The 17,723-nt window shown below is 43.5% G+C and overlaps 1 protein-coding gene across 1 annotated transcript in view; it reads right to left on the bottom strand.

Moving 5' to 3' along the window:
* The window catches only part of SLC6A5 (solute carrier family 6 member 5), an 80,968-nt gene extending 63,245 nt beyond the window's left edge, over positions 1-17,723 (bottom strand). The window contains exons 1-2 of the mRNA XM_033150859.1: positions 17,551-17,723; positions 870-1,367 (exon numbers count right to left, since the gene is read on the bottom strand). Of these exons, the coding sequence (XP_033006750.1) occupies positions 870-1,367; positions 17,551-17,625 (573 nt within the window). The 5' untranslated portion in view covers positions 17,626-17,723. The remainder of the gene's footprint in view (positions 1-869; positions 1,368-17,550) is intronic.

The raw sequence follows: 17,723 nt of genomic DNA, 5'->3' as shown, positions 1-17,723 counted from the left end.
TTATGGTTTCTCTCTGCCAAGCTAGCTAGAGATACATAATCACAGAAGTAGGTGGAAATATACATACGCCAGTATGTATTTTGCCCACCAAAACCTTAAGAATGGGTTGGCTAAGAAATTAATAAATACTCATATTTGTTTGCTTTTGCGTGTCAGTTTCCCTCCCAGACGCAAGCAAATACTGGATGACTTTTTGCGCAGTTGCGTGGAAGGAAATATGTGTGCGTTGAACAGCGTAGTTACGCAGGGTCAGTCTCACGATGTTTACTCGGAAGTAAGTCCAGCCTGTTCAATAGACTTACTCCCAGGTAAGCAACAGGGAAACGTTTTAGCTAATTTCTATTTCGCCTTATAGATCGATTTCCCTTTTCGCGCTCCAGTGTCCAATAATGGTTACATTTTATGATCCGCTGGAGGAGATCCACTTCCCTTCTCCTGATTGGTGCCTGAGCCCCAGGAAGGAGAGAGAAGAGTTATTTCGAGTCTGTGTGCTTAAGAGAGAAGAATAACTAGTTCACCATTGTCATAATTTCCAGACCCTCGCTTTCCCCCTTTCTACTGCACGGAGGAGGAGGACGGTACTTTCAAGATCGCTCACCGCCAAGCCTAAATCTGATTTAGTATACCCGAAGTTTCTATTGGGGTGCATTTTGCGTGGGAAGTGGCACTGGTGGACATCCGCCTATGTTCGAACCACTTGTGTTAGATCCGAAAAGGCGTGGGGAAGAGACAGAGACAGAGACAGAGACAGAGACAGAGACAGAGACAGAGACAGAGACAGAGACAGAGACAGAGACAGAGACAGAGACAGAGACAGAGACAGAGAGAAGGCAGTAACAGGGGGAAAGACTTACCGGTACCTCAGTGACCGCACGGCCAGGGAGAACAGACGTGATCCCATCTGTGCCCAAGACTACGGTGCTCTGGCTCATGTTCACCCAACCGCCCTTGGCATTGTTTTGCTCCAGTGTGCTCTTACCAATACTTTGATTAGCTTCCCCGTCTGTGCTTTGCAACGGGGGGATTTTGCAAGGGGCAATGTGGGCCTGGAGGGTGTTCCCTGCGCTGGGGGCGTTCTTGAGAGGGAAAGGGTCTATAGAGTCTTGCACGGGGGCGAGTTTGCAGATGCCAACTTTGGTCCTCTCGGAATCATTTGCCTTGGCTTCGTCGGGTGGCAAAGTTTTGCTGTCGCTGGAGAGAGCGGTGGCGACTTTGGCCAGCTGGGACGGGACTTGGGACGGCAGGTTCTGCGGCTGCTCCGTCTCGGGGCTGTTTCTTAACATCCCGGCGCTTTCCAGTGGCCCAGAGGCGGCTGACTCGGGGCTGTTCACCAGCTGTTTGCTCATCTCCTTTTGACTGGCGTAATCCTGAAAGAGCAGAGGCACATTTAAAAGAGTGAAGCAAAAGCGGACCTGCCACAGGACAGGGGCCCGTCCCTGACATAAAGTGTTTGTATTGTGGTTGCACTGCTAAAGATAATCGCGAAGGCGTCGCAGCAGATTCGGTTTAGGCAGCCCTCCGCTCGCTAATCTTCATACTGTAAACTAGAACTGCATCGGCGCCCTCAGATTCCAGTATTAGATAGATGCAATATCGCTTCCAGCTCTCTGCTTGCAAACCTCCTTGATTTTCTCATCACGACTGTCGGATGCTCTTTTCTCCTAGCACCATTGTAGAAAGATTCTTTAATTTTACGCCTCATTTGCTTTCTGTCATTCAGCAATGCACACTAGCTTTGGGTGGGGGTGGGGGTCGGCATTCTGCCTTCGATGCAGCTAGCGAGACATAGCGAAACTCAATAATATTGGTTCCTATATTCCCCCAGTAATGATTTTTCTCAATAATTTAGTCTAATGGTGGGAAAAAAGAGAAAAGGTCTGCAAGAAGCGTTAAAGGCACATTATCTATTACAACAAATGCTAAACTGTATTTTCTGAAATTCCAATCCTCAGCATGTTACTCAGAAGTAAATGGGATTTATTTCTCATTCAGCACAGGCAAATCCATAGGTTTATTTTTTAGGCCGCAATTCTATACTATACTATACTATACTATACTATACTATACTATACTATACTTTGGAGTAAGTCTCAGTTAACACAAAATGGCTGAGTCGGCATGTATAGTATTGCATTGCTAAGATTTAAGACGTCTGTACTGTACCAGTATTAAATATTGGCCACATTCTTCCAGCCTGTATTTTAACTTTTTACATCTTTTTACATCTCTTAATCCTTTTGAAGGTGTGTGTTATAATAAACAACGGTGCTAACTAAAACCACACAACTTTAGAAAGTCACATTTTGCTGCCCTTAAGAGAATAACCCTTTACGACGCTGAAAAGCAAACATGTAGGCAGTTTCTTGTCCGCATTTGGACTTCAGGGTCGAGAATCCTCAAAACGCGCATAATTAATAACTGCAGCTTCAGAACTTCACTAAAGAAAGCAAATTTTACTCTTGCACTGAAATACACCCACATTTTTGCATGTCCTCCCCACTTTTCCTTCCCACTGCCGCTTTAGTATACAGAGGAATGCGAAATGCTACCTACACTGGAATGTGGACTTTCAGGACCCTGGACAGTGCCAACGCCTCCACTCGTCCCCTCCCCACTGCAGTCGACACTTTCCCAAGTCTAACAGTGCGCTCCTTATGTATGTTCCACTCAGAAGCATCTTCCACTTTGTACAGTGGGGCTCACTTTCAAGGAAGTGTATTCAGGGCTGCAGGCTGAACCACATCCCCAAACTTAATTTGCAGACACTTTTCATTTTAAGAGTAAAATACAATTATCCCCTAGCCCAAACATTCCCAAAAGAAACAGAAAAGACAGGGGGAAACCCAGAGCACCATCACTTACCATGTCTAAAGTAGCATCAGATAGAACCCGCAGAGGTAAAAACAGCAGCACAGGCAAAATGGGTAGACTGGGTTTTGCTCCGGCAAGACCAAAGCTTTCTATACCTCCGTGGGAAAGACTGGGTTTGCGTCAGTGCATAGCAAGGTGCCCTTCGTATGACATTTTCTTGATAATACGAGCTTGATAAATCATTACCCTTGGATTCGGATTTTAAAGGGACAACAAGAAGCCTTCGCGCCGGCTCGCTGTCACTCAGGCAGCGGTTGGGATTACGTGTTCGGTGTGACTCATTGGGGAGGGGGGATATGCTGAATAAACCAAGCCCAACGAAAGCAGAACTTTCTTGCTGGTAATTAGAAAAAGAACATGTGAGGAACACGTCCTATTGCACCCAAAGCACAAACGCGAGCCGCGAAAGACCACCCCGCCTCCGCCTCCCTCCTGCGAACACCGCTCTACGTCTCCTTACGCTTCAAGCCAGAACCTCTGCAATGGACACACCCCATTCCACCACGTCTTTCGACTTTTTTTTTTTTTTTTTTTTAGACGCTTCAGCCCGTGCGCCTTCTTCTCTCTGCCTTTCAGCTGCAGGCTGGCCACGGTAGCGTTTTGATTTAATGTAACAGATCTTCAGGAAAGGGGAGGAATCTCCCCTCTCCCGACTTCTTTCCACAAAACGCAACGGGAGACATAACACAGACGAAATCAACCCAAGCAGCTCAGCAATGTGTTTATATCCATCGATGTCATCTTTAGGGCAGTGGGGTGAAGAGAAAAAGACATGCTGAGCATATTTGATGCGTCTAAAAATGCTTGAGGTTTAGCAGGTAAGGAGGAACTGTTGGATCCAATCTTCGTGCGCAAAGTTGAACTCTGCACATCTTAGAGAATTCCCGAGAATTCTCTAAGCATCTCTGGCTCATTGTTTCCCATGTAGCTTCGATGCGTAAGCAAGAGCTTTATTTACAGAACAGCAGCCATAAAGGGAACACGATTATAATTTTTGCACGCTTCCCAAACTGGACAGTACAGGGTACATGCTGCGATCCTAACCAGTCACTCCTATGAGGAAACAATTTCCCTTAAAATCAATACAGCATTATTTCAAAACAAGTTTAGGATCAGCGTGAGTTTTGAACATATATGTACGTATGTATAGTGGCCTTGTGCACATTGTAGAAAAGAGTATTTCATCCGCCTTTTATGTATCTCTGTGTATAAAATTATGAAATGCACACTTGCAATTTAAGAATACAAGCGATTTCCTGCTTCGTTCGATGCCCTTCAGATGTTTAGTATGGATTCCAACTGAAGACATTAGCAAACTTATGTTAACCCACATTATCTCAGAGCTGCAGCATCAGGTATGCTACTGAAAAGTTGGGCCAGCAGCTCTCTTGGCCTTTTAGGAGTCATGCACAGTTGAGACTCAACCGCACTGAACACAGTAGGACTTATTTCCGAAGGCATTGCTGTGTGCTTAAAAGAAAATAAAAACCGTGAATCAAAATATAAGATTTTAAAAAAAATTAAGAAAGATGTGGCCCGCGCACGCATATACACTGGCGGTGGTGGGAGTATTTATCACAACATAAATAAAATAATTTGTATCTTGCTTTGAAATGTTTTCGTTACTGTGTTTCTTATGGCGCAGTCTTGTACTCACTCAGAAGTGCGTTCAGTGGGCTTACTTCTAGGTAAGAGTGTATAGGACTTCAGCTTTCAGCAGGAGTAAGTCCCATTGAACCCAATGTTATTTGCCTCTGAGTAGACACGACAGAGTCACGCTGTTGATAGCTTAACTACTAGTATCCTATTGAAATCAACGCCATTTAAAAGCGCCAAACTGTAGCTGAATCGTGCCCAAGGTTTCAATTCAATTGCAGATGCAGCAGTGGGTTACACAGAACAGAGTTCTTTTTTTGCTCTTGGTGTCACCCAGACCCACCCATCCAAATTAGAGTAATCCCTTTAAAATACATGAACTAAATTAAAAGAGACAAGCCATCCACCTTAAAGGACCTGTGTTGTTTGTCACAGTTTCACTGTCCGGAGCAGGAGACTTCAATAAATAAGGTAGGGTTCGAACTACTGTATAGGAATCTGCTCATAAATTTCTGGCCATTTTAGCGCTCTGTTAATTTATTAAATTTAAAAGTGGAACAATAAAGTAGTAACAACAACCGGGCATCTTTGTCTCCAGTGAAAAACACACTATCAGAATTTTGTTAGCCACGTCGATGAATTGGAAGTGGAAATTCACATAATTGCAAATGGGTGATTCACTAAGTGAACTAGGAAGAGAGTTACAGGGTGCTTTCCAAGCTCTTAACATTTAACTTTTCAGAGCTTCCTCCCGCCCCTCTCTGACACACTTTTACCGAAGTCAGACAAGACCATTAACGTCATTAGAAGTTGGCTGAAGAATAATATAGAGCTAGTTTTCCTATGCAAGAAGATCTCGGTAGCGGTTAAATTACACCCCCGAGCCTCCCCTCTCTCACTATTCTCAAAACTAGTCTTCGCAATGCGCTGGTTCCACAAGAGAACCAAAGCAAGGAATGGCTATAACGCTTAAAGAAATGTAGATGGAAATAGATTCATTTTGTCTCCAATGTAATCTAATTAGCTTTCATTTGTGCGGAGACATCCAGTGCATTATTCATCAGATTATTTTCTACACGAGGAAGAGTTAACGGGGAGTAGCCCAAGCCCCTTTCTCCGCACTCTCTAAGGTGGTCCAATGCGCCTCTACTGGCGTCATATTTAATAAAGCGGACATCGGGTGCCAACAATTTCGTACTCAGTGATCTTCTTGATTTGAAGGGATGTTATAAATAGCTAAACCTGGTAAGCGCTCCCTCCCCTTCTTTAGCTCTCCACAACCTTTGCCCATTGCTCATCAGCTCCCCCTCCCTCTTTATTTAAACCTTTCTTCCTTTTGAGGGCAAGAAGGGCGGGCAACTGCGTCGCCGAGGGGGGCCTCGAACTCGCGTCATCCCAGCCCGCTGCAGAGAGGACCTTCAGAGCAAAGAGCGCGGCAAGAAGGACTCTAAGCGCTTGGTCTGTGCTCAAAGCGCCTCCTGCGTCCAGGGAGCCTTTTGTTTCCGCGTTGCTGCAGAGCGAAGAGGGCTGCCTATCTGGGATTTGCCTCTTTCCAGTCAAGTTCACGAGCGGGACTGTCCGCAACGGGAGTTAGAGGAGGAGGAGCAGCAGCAGCAGAGATTTAGGGACTGGCGCATCAGTGACTCAGAATCCTGCGGATTTAAACCGAAGCACTTGAAGTTTGAAGCGCAGCGCGTAAATTCCTGCAAACAAAAGCGAGTCAAAGTTTTGCTATTAACCGAAAGAGGCGTCTCGGTCTGCACGACCCCATTCGATACACAGGGGAGCAGCAAAACCAGGACTGGAGCCTTTCCCCTTGCACCCCTCGCCACAGCCGCAGTTATGCCTCGAAGAGGAGAGAGCAATCTGCACATGCTCTTTGGTGCAGTAGAGGCGGGTAGAAGTGGGAGAAGGGGAGAGGGCGGCTAGAGGGCCAATGTCTAGTATACTCTACGTCCCAGCTGTTGTTGTTTAGTCGTTAAGTCGTGTCGGACTCTTCGTGACCCCATGGACCAGAGCATGCCAGGCACTCGTGTCTTCCACTGCCTCCCGCAGTTTGGTCAGACTTATGCGTCCCAGCTACAAAGTGTCAATTTCCATCTTTTCTTTTCTTTTTAAACCCTCGTGAGATGGACGGTTTTCTTTTTTAATTGCAGGGCTAGATAGATTTCTGTGCCAGCTTGAAAGGGTCCTGGCCTGGAAATGAGTGGGGGGCAGGTGGACTACCCCTCCACATAGTCAACTTCGCCGGAAAAACCCCTCCATACACTTATGGCAGATCTGCACCAACACTGCTGGCATTTCTTTCCTCTTTGTTAACAGGGGGCTAGAAAGAGCATGGGAAGTTGGCCAATGGAGCAGCAGTGGCTTTGTGCTGTGAAGGCAACCCTGTACAGACTGCTTATAGAAATTATGGCTGAAAGTTGGCCACCATGGGAAGCAGGTTGCTGGAAGAGATGGGCGCTTCTTCTGTTTTGATGACATGAAGAGGGTCAGATCCTCCTTAGAAGACAAGAGGCAGCAAAAAAATATAAAAATCCCCGCCTTCAATGTCTATTTGGCTGGTGTTCAATGTTTTCATTTCTTTGTGCCCTTAGAATTCCCAGAATTTGGGCCCAGAATTGGAACCTTGATGCTGCAGCCTTCCTGAAACTGGGTGAATGTGATAGGATACCTGGATGGGAAATCACACTGGGAGGCCCATTTAAGAGAACGTATTTGAAATAAGAGTAAGAATTTGACCTGGAGACTTGAAATGCATGGAACTATTTAACTTCCTAATGTTAAATATACAATTCTTCTCCAGCATTCAGGAAGACCTTTTTCCATATACCCTTGTTAGAAAGCACTCCTTCCTTTGAATCTACCTTTTGTTTTTGTGTTAAAATTCTATATATCTGCAATTAATTAAGGGGGGAGGGAGTGAAGGATGCCAGAGAATGGACTGAGGGTTTCAGTAGTCACAAGGTTGTTGTGAGGATTAAATGAGGAAGGGGAGAACCATGTGCAGTGCACCATCTTAAACTCATTGAATAAAAAAGGGATATAAATGCAATAAGTGTTAAATATTGTCTGGATGCTAGGTCTACCCACAAATATACAGCAGTTCTACCTAATGCAAAACAGTGGAAGGATGAATCTGGATTGCAAGCTTGTCAGAGGCCAGATCTACCCAGGCCTCTCTACCACTGAATCACCAGATTTCCCATAAATGGTACACCTGTTAGTTGATGCTAGTTATATTTGTTTCCTTTGCCCTCCCTGGAAACAATCATGTGAGTGCCCATGTGCCAGCCCCCCCCCCCCAATCAGAAGCATGTTTTCTGGCAAAATCAGTTGCAGACTAAAGGGTCCTTCTTTTTGTGGGATGTAATCCACTGGGAGCAGTCAAATACAACATTCCTTGTTTTGCTAGAGTGGACATGCAAGGGAATGTTTGGTCCAGCCAGTCGAAACTTCCTATTCCTCCTGGCCTGCAGCATCCTTCCTTGCATGTGAGTGGGCGGGCGTGACCTTTCAAGACCTGGTAAAAGGCCAAGGCATGCTGCCACTCTCTCTCTTTTCCATCTTCATTCGTCCTGCGAACTTCCTGGAATGAACTGTTGGCTGCCAGCCAAGCAGTCCCCCAGGTCATCTCCCTTATGGGATAAAGCTGTTAGTATAAATTTATATCTTTAAGCCTAAAGCCTGCCTACAGGAATCACACTGTGCTCTTCCTGATCATGAGTAAACTTTCTTTTTATTGCTTATGAATAAGACTTTGCTGTCTTTATTCTTTTAGGAGGGATTTAAAAGGGGATCTTACCAGGAACATACAATTCAATCTGAGGCAGATTAAATTCCACAATAGCAAGAGGTTCTAACGACCCTGCAACCAGCTTTCTGCTGTACGTGAGAAGGGGAATGTAAACTGTACTAAGTAAAGGAACTTGCTATCGCAAGTTAGGAAGGATATTCATAAACAATATATCCTTTCCTGCCACCCTGAACATTCCCACACTTTTTTCCTCTCGAATTGAAAGACAATAACAATGACAACCTCAATAGTAAGAGTAAGATCACAAATATGCACATCCCATCCAGTTGTAGAAGAAAAGACCCATGACTACCATGTAAGCAAACATAATTTTATCTTCAAGTAAGCAGAAAGAATAAGCAATACAACATTGACCAAGGGCATACATTCTCAGCTATACCAAGGTGTCTGTCCAAAAGCAACTCTGAGCTAGCTGGCAGGCTGGCTGGATCTGGATTCCCTAGGGTTAGAATTAATGTAGGCACATCCAGCCTTCAGAATAAGTGTCCCATTCAATTTCACCCCCAGACAGTTTGCATTGCTGTGTTAATTTGTCAGTCAATGCTAGCTGCCATATCCTGCCACACCACCTCCCTTTATCATACTGCCTGTCACTTTCCCCAAAGTGAGCAACTTCCATGAGAGCTGCAACAAGGAGGTGAGTTGTCAAAGTTTCAAACAAAATGGCCTTATTCCTCCCACGAAACAAAGATTTAAAAGGCTAACGCTGGATCCATGTTACCATGTTGACCTCTTGGCACAGCACACCGTATTTTTCTGTGTATAAGACTAGGTTCCCCCCCCCCTTAAAAATAATGTCAAAAATTAGGGGGTGTCTTATATTCTGGGCCATCTCTCCCCATTTTCTTAAATCTGAGTCCCCCCAAATAGGGGGCATCTTATACATGGTGGTGTCTTATAGACAGAAAAATACGGTACTTGAGCATGTAGCATACACAACCTACCAGAAATCCGGAGACTTCTGACATTCCCATCAAAGATGTATGAAAGCATTTCTTACTATTGCATCACAAATTTGACCTTGGGGCTACCTTGACGTCAGTTAGCTTTGAGAAGTTCCATCTTTGAGGTAGCCCAGGAGGTGCACTCGGTCACTGATGTTCCTCAATCTGGTTGCACAGAAATCTGCTGTGTTTTCCTAAGTGTGTGGTGCATAGAAAGCTGCCTGATCAAAAGGCGTTTAAAACAGGGTCCCATGGTCTATTTTATTCTATAGAGATTATGTAAGAAGTAAAATTTTGAAACAGGCACCCATGCTCTCATGCACTGTTTTGATGAAGTAATGGCAAAATGCTATTTTTAAGAAACAGCTGTTTGTATTTGGCAAACTTTGTGTAGATTTGCATGACTTTGTGTCAGTGTAAATTCACATGCTTGAAATAAAGGCTGAGTAGATCTCTGAAGGATTTTCATGCTCTCTGTGGTATTGAGGTTGCTGGACCTGCTGTGACTTCAGAATATTTCCAGCTCACGGTGCAGGTGAATAGTTACTGAAGTAAATCTGCCCCAAATGTGGTTAAATATTCAGAATATATGTTATGAACTTATCCTGGTTGAAAAATCACTCCTGCTGTAAGACAGTCCTGAGAATTGTACCGTGAAAGGGGCAGGGCTAGGGAATCGGAATGGGAACAGAGTAATCAGCACCCTTTCCATACTATGATTCCCAGGGTTCCTTTGGGGGAAGCCATGACAATTAAGTGATCTAAAGCCAATACACATTTATAGTGTGAATAAAGCTTAAATGTGTGTTGTGTTCAAGAAGCAGCAAATAACATTACCATTTTACCCTTGGGTGGAATGCTGCGCAGAGAAAATCAATCTGCCCTTAGCCTCAACTTGCCAGATTGCCCATATGGATTTGCTCTCTGTAGTAAATGAATCAAGTTTTCATTCTGTATCTCTGCACACTGAGCCCCACCAGTCAGAAGGCTAGTGCTCTTGGCTGTGATTGGGACGGGGAGGGAAGGAGATGAAAGGATGCAGGAACAAGTCCTGTCAAAGCTGATAGTGTTGACCATCTGTCTGGCATGGCGCACATGGCCCCAATCCAGCATTGGGCGCCTCACACACATCATCTCACATACTTGCTTCAGGGATCCAGTTGTGAGAGCTATATGTACAGTAATCCTTTGCATACATGGCTTCCAATCCACTGTACATGTAAGTGTGAATGTGAGTGCTAGACGAGTTGAGGGCATCTCTCTCTCACCCCTCCCTTCATATGTGCTTTTTTCTGCTTCTGTAGCACAGCCTGCAGTCTCTTTTAAAAAAGGAAACACGTCCCCCTGGAGTGATTCCCTGCTCTCAGGCCTCCTGTTTGCAGTGGATAATCATTTCCCTACGCTGAAGCAGAACTGATTGTAAATCTGCATATATCACCACAGCAGCCATTCGGATTGAATTAACAAGTCACTACAGCCTTAATTACTTTGTCAAAGATGAAAAATAGTAATTGATCTTGTCCTGGATCAAATCGCATCTCCCCCTCCTCTCCCATTGGTACCTTGCCCCCCCCCACTCCAAGTCCTTGCAGATAAGCAAATAAATAAATAAATGCAGGGAAAATGAATCCTAATCGTATGAATGTTGGAGTTACAGAAAGGAAAGCTCGGGTTTCAAAATGCAAAACTGCAGGGGGGGGGCTAATAGTTCAGGAGTGGAGGTAAACAGGGAGAATAATTGATCAATAGCTTTGAGATACTGGGAGGGTGAAAAGTGACCCTATAACTCACACACTCACAAACTTCACTCTATCTCAAGGGTGGGGAACTGACCTTCCTGATGTCAGCCCCAGTCAATTCCAACTCCTGTCAGCCCCAGGCCCATGGCCCATGGTCAAGAGCTGATGTAGTCCAGTTACTCTGGAGGACCACAAATTCTCCTCCCCATCCCTGCTTTAGCATATGGCTTGGCTCCCTGTTCTGGCGCTGTATGGCAGCACACCTGCTCTGGGATGTTGGCATGCTGTAACCTGGATTGAATGGCATTTGGGAGCGAATAGTAGAAAATGGGATTCTAAAACTAGCTGGTGTTTTGATTCCTTCAAGTTTTACGATGATATGAGAGAACTGCTGAAAAGGCAGAAGCAAAAACAATTAGGTCATTATCCAACCAGAATTAAACATGCTTAAATGCTAATAATATCAAGGATTGTACATGCTTAGCTGTCTCCAACTGAAATCAAGAGGACATATAAAAATGTACACTAACACATATCTATAAAAAGTGATGTGCGTAAGCTTTAACAGATTTTTAAAATATATTGTATAGTACCCTGTGATCCTCAGATAAAGGGCAGTATAGACATTTTAATGATGATGATGATGTACTAAATCAAATAACCCAGAAATGATTTAATGGATTGATTGCATCAATCGTGCATGTGCATTTAGAATGGCAAGTCAAACATGCATAAGGGCATTTTAAATATTTGTATAGCCCAAACCTAAATGCCCTTTGTAGATGCAGCTAAAGCAGCATCCTATCACAATGCTGAGATCTACATATCTGATGTTCAGAAACTAGTGCAGATTGATCAGACTCAGTTACTTAGTGAAAACCATGTGCCTCACTGCTTGACTGAGGTCCCACCATGTGACTCACTTTGTCAGTATTTAGGATACTACACATGATCACCATAAGGGGCTTTTGATAGTGACCCATTAAGCAGAATTTCTGAAACACTGGGCAGTAACAGCAAAGTTCTCCTGGAATTGCTTTCTTGTCTCTTGAAAAGCAGCTTTTCTTTGCATCCAGAAACACCTGATATTTTATTAAACAAACACAACCTTATTTGTTAGTTTATTTTCTACTGTTCTTTCTATTCTTTCTCTCACTCTCTTCTTAGTGCTCTCATTTACTTCATTCCTGAAGGGCAGATGACAGTGAGAACGAGAGCATGAGTGTGAGCACAGAAATTGGGAACCTGTGGGCCTTCAGATGTTGCAGAACTCCCATAGCCCTTGGCCATTGACTATTGTGGGATGTATCATCACTGAAGCAGTCAAGTACAACATTTTTCTGTTGCCTAGAGTGGACACACAGGGGAATGTGGCTCCAGACAGGGAGGACTTCCTATCATACCTATTCTGGTGCCTCCTTCCCCTGTGTGTGACCAGGTACATGGGCATGACCCTAGCTGACCATGTAAAAGGGCTAGCCATGCAGCCATCTCCCCTTCTTCTCTTTTCAGACTTCTCTCTTGGACCTGCTCTTCTGGCTCTTAGCCAGCACATGGCTCATTCTTACAGAGGATGGAAGCCAAAAGGTAGAAAGTCTGAGACGTAGCTCAGACTTCTTTTCTCTACAAATGTAACTGTAACCACAAGGAAAAAAGTCTGCCTTCAGAATACTACTGTGAACTGAATGCAAGTAAACTTTACTCTTACTTTTAAAGAAGACTGTCGTGTTATTATTATATTAAGAGGGAAATAAAGGGGAAATTTGCCAGGAACAATCCAGACTAGACAAGCCAGACTGGATTGCTTAATTTAAAGGATTCTAACGAATCATCAACTTGCTTCCTGCAATCTGCAAGGGAACGTGCTCTGCTGCTTGTGTGAGTGAGGAGGCATAATATTTAATCAATATATACTCTCCTGCCTTTCTCAACATTCCCACAACTATGCTCCCTAAGACAGATGGAAGTTGGAGTCCAATGACAGATTGCCACCCACACCTGTTCTAAAGAATCAAACTTTTCAGCGCAAGCAAGGTAATGAACTGCAGCTCTTAGGACACCAGGGGCTTGCATGGTTCTGCTGTAAATGGAGCCAGGTCTCCTACGCAGCATCATGAGAACAGTTAGAAAAGCCCACAAACGGTGCCTGCTACCATGTAACTTCCTTTTCAAGGAAGGTGGGTTGCTAGCTAGTTGAATTACTTTGCCCTACACGCCACACTGACCGCATAGCTTCAGCTGCAGCATAATTTGCCCCCGAAAATACCAAGTGTGTGGTTCTCCTAAGGTTTTGTTAATGGCCCTTCAGAATGCAATGGCACCATCTCTCACCAATGCCACACAAGTGTCATTGCATGGCACTGAACAAGCTTGACGAGTGAAGGGCAGACAATGGAACCAGCCAAGCCAATGGCAGGTGCTGATGCACCACAGATGGCGGCTGTGAACAAGGTCCAGCAATGACACCTGCCAGTCATACAGCTGGGCCATTAGATGATTTCAATACTGCACATCCGAGGAATTAGGAAATATTGCATGGCTGAGGTTACAGCTCATCTCTTGTGTTCTCTCTCTCATTCTGGCTGATCATTTTCAGGACTAATCTCAGTCAACTATATCTTAAGCAAAATCTACTTCTGATGAGCAATAAATTGAATAAATAAAATGATAAACAAACAGAGGTGCATGAACATTCCTCCTCTTGCATTTTTTAAAATGACTGGCTTGTTTTACCATTTGGATTATGAAAAGGGAAATAAGGCTAGCATGCAATCAGTCATGCAAGGCTGTTTCTTGGATTTCAGTAGCTCCTTTTACTGCAGAACAAAGCCATCAAAGCATGGGGAGATAAAACAGACTTTGCTAAAGGTCACACATTTCTTTGTACTTTCCCTGCTCTCTCTTTTTTTTAAATGAAAAGATATATTTTTAAACTTTTCTTAGATATGGAAACAAATCATTAACCTCTTTTTAATGTAATGCAAGTTGTCTTATGAAATTCCATGAATTTAATCTTTCCCCCCGAATTACATCAGATTATTATGACCTACCAATTTCCTATTAAAATTGACTTTCTGCAATTTATTATATGTGATATAAAGTATATAGCACATGACTGTATTGTATGCCACAGTGAGCTGTGGGTTAGATTGGTTGAAATTAATTTTGATTTGCTGCTGGTGGTGTTCTAATCGTGGTTTTAAATATTGCTGGTTGGCTTGAACATGAGTGCCCTCTTCTTCTGTAACTGTACAGAATTTCCTAGCATGGGTCCTTTCAGTTAATAAAGAGCCAAGTCACTTGGACAGGGAAATCATTACCTTTAGAAGAGCTCTCTGATAAAATTTCGCTCTCATTTCAGTTGAAATTATCCCCAGATAATGAAGGGCCTGGTAAATCTTTAAAGCATTAATTGCTTGTGCGGTTAGGCTTCTCTGTGGCAGCTTGTGTTAACTCATGAAGCGGTGGAAGCAGGATGTGCACCTAGCCTTGTGTTCTTGTCTCCAGTTTGCTTTAATTTGTTTACACAGCAGCTGCTGGAATGTTCAAATACACATTCTGAATTCTGACACAGCTATGAATCTAGACAGTAAGAAGACTGTGAAAAGGGGACTTGGCTTCTGTCGGGGAAGTTTCATTTAATAATATTGGAAGTTGGGAGCTCAAGGGGATCAGGTGCACGGTGGGGAGGGGGAAACAGAGGCATCTGGAGGAAGTTTCTGCATCACTGGCCAGGCAGTCATGCTGCTAACATCAATTGTCCCCTGACCACATACCCTGTATGCCACCAAGGATTTCTGCTGGCCACTATATCCTATCTCTAGAATACACTCCCTATAGATATATATGGTTTCAGCAAAAAAATATCAGTCAGGGTGTGAAACCAAACTGAACCCTTATTCCACCTCTCCCCTCAAGGCTGAAACAGAATCTAAGTTCAAGTAAAAGCTCAGAATAAGGGTTTATCTAAATAAACAAATAAACAGTAATAATGGTGTACTGGTGCACTGAACTCCAGGGCAGTAGAACACAAGGTTGTTGTTGTTGTTGTTGTTTTACCCTACATGAAGGCTATGTGACATGAAGGCTGGCAACATCAACCCCACTGTGTGGGAATTCATTGCAGATGGCTGCAGCACCTGGAGACAATCAGTCCAGTTGTACATCCACAGCAGTGACCAGAGCAGGAATGACCGCTGGGAGAAGCGCAGAAAGAATAAATGCCGTGACACACCTACATCAGTACAACCGGACGCCTTCATCTGCCCCAGCCGCAACAAAACATGTCTCTCCTATATTGGTCTCTACAGCCACAGCAGGCGCTGTAACTCTCCCTTAGGTGTTAAAAGGTAAAGGTACCCCTGACCATTAGGTGTTACTGGACTGCAACTCACAACATCCCTGACCATTGGCCGTGCTGACTGGGACTGATGGGACATGGAGTCCAACAACAGTTGGTGGGCCAAAGGTTGCTCACCCCTGCTGTAAAACAAGGTGAACCCTTGGAAACAAGCCTCACCTGCAGTTTTCTTGACCAGCTATATGGCCACTTAAATAAGTTCAGCCTGGTCCTCCTGAGGAAAATGGTCCGCTTGGTTCACTTTGAAGTATGGTTTATCTTGCAGCAGAACAAGTGCTGACCTATTTTACACTGACAAGTTTCATTCCTCAATATGTGGAACGTGAAAGAAATAAGTCCTTAAGACTGAAATTCGGTAGGGGAGACACACACACACACACAGAAAGGAGTTTGATTTGTCAACAATGGCTAATAATTTGTAGTGCTGAGCTTTTTGGCTGTCAAATTTATTTTGGGCTGGCTTTTTTCCTCCATTGTGCAAGTGCAATTTTTGAAAAAGCAAACACAAAGGACCCATTATTCTGAAGTTAAAGAAACTGAATACAGATCCTGCAACTGCCATCCACTTCACTAGCATATTTCTCAGACAGCAGCAGGACATTAAATGTATGATTCTGGAATAGCTCCACAATGGACCATTTTCCAAGTAGGAGTGAGGAGGACAGCAGCATTTAGATGAAGAAAGGGCAAGGGATGAATTAGTTTCTGTGCAATTCTAAGCATGTCTACTTAGAAGTATGTCCCATTTAGTTGAATGGGGCTTATACCCAGGTAAGTGGGAACAGGACTGCCACCTTAATAGTTGCTTCTCACATATGTGAAAAAGCAAGTAAGAGGGTAGCACCCAATCAACAATGGGTCCAAAGAGTTAAGCAATAAATGCAAAATCTTGGAGGTAATTGATTGAACTGCAACGTTTTCCAAGTTAAAATAGGACCTTCTCTTGGTCCTGCCACCCTCACAGGCATGCTTGGTGGGGACGTGGGATAGGGCCTTCTTGGTGGCTGCTCCCAGACTCTGGAATTTCCTCACTAAAGAAGCTACACTGGCTACCTCCTTCCTGTACTTTCACCAGCAGACGAAGACATTCTTGTTGCAACCAGGCTTTTGGGAACTGCTTTTCATCGAAGGGCTGGTCCCAGGCTGTTTTTATTATAATTATTTGTATGTTTTAAATATATATTTTACACACACACACACACACACACAGAGAGAGAGAGAGAGATTTAATTCTATCAATGTTTAATAGTTTTTTAATGTTGTATTTTTCCTATGTTTTTACTGATTCTTGTTCTTTATCTGTAAGCCACCTTGAGTCCCACCAGGGAAAAAGGCATAATATAAAATATGTCCTTTATCATTGGAGATATAAAAAGAAGAATATACATACAGAAATATAGCATAAGGAGGGTAAGTGCAGAGAAAATATAGTTAAGCCTGGAAAACATCATGCAACTTTTCAAAAATTACAACATTTTGAAAGGAAGTCTATCAGAATTATAAATATTAAAACCAACTTCTTTCTGTATCTATTGTGTAGATACCTCAGTAGCCCAACATTCAAGATACTGATCAAATAACATACTATGGTTAAAACAATAAAATATGCTATCAGAATGTTAATTATATATTTCTCTGTGTGTGTTCTGACATTTAGGTATCTCTTGATGAAGGCTATCTAGTAAGATATACCTGGACTTGCACTCCCATGTCCTTGACTAAATTAATTTCCATGCATCTTAGTACAAAAGCGGAAGTGTAAACCATAAGCGGGGGAAACCTTCTTAAAATCTGGAAGCTGCTTGCAGAGGTAGAGAAAATGCTGGAAAAAAAACTGGAAACATGCTCTTCAGTTATTCTCCCCACTAGAGATGCAAACAGCACAGCACAGGCCAAGCAAAAGAAAACAGAATATTTCTCCTCAATTGCATCTACAATACATAGGCTGTTAAGGCCTCTTATCTTGGTTCTCTCATTCTACTCTTCTACTGCTTGGCCATCCAGATAAGTCAGTTTGACATAATGCTTAATATACTGGCAGATTCCCAAGGGGCAGATGGTTCATAGGATTGCAATGATGGTGAAATTGATTAAGAGATCATTGGCTACAACAGCACATATCCCTTTTGGTTATCTAGATGCTTTCTTTAACCCCCTTAAATATAAAAAAAGTCAACAAGATTATTTCATGAGCATGCTTACTCTCCACACATCTGGATTTACCTGAGACAGTCCTGTGTATCTGCTACCAATCCTAGATACAGTCTGTCTGGCAAGACTATCTTCTTGTCTGTTCATCGATTCATGCCTGCACAATCGGGGAGTAGCAGAGAATCATTTCAGCAGCAATAGCAGGATTGATGTTTGGGCAGCAGAGATGCAAGGGATACTGCCCT

This window comes from Lacerta agilis, chromosome 1, assembly GCF_009819535.1.
Source record: "Lacerta agilis isolate rLacAgi1 chromosome 1, rLacAgi1.pri, whole genome shotgun sequence".
Taxonomy (NCBI): Eukaryota; Metazoa; Chordata; class Lepidosauria; order Squamata; family Lacertidae; genus Lacerta; species Lacerta agilis.
This window is presented reverse-complemented; position numbering and strand designations above follow the sequence as displayed.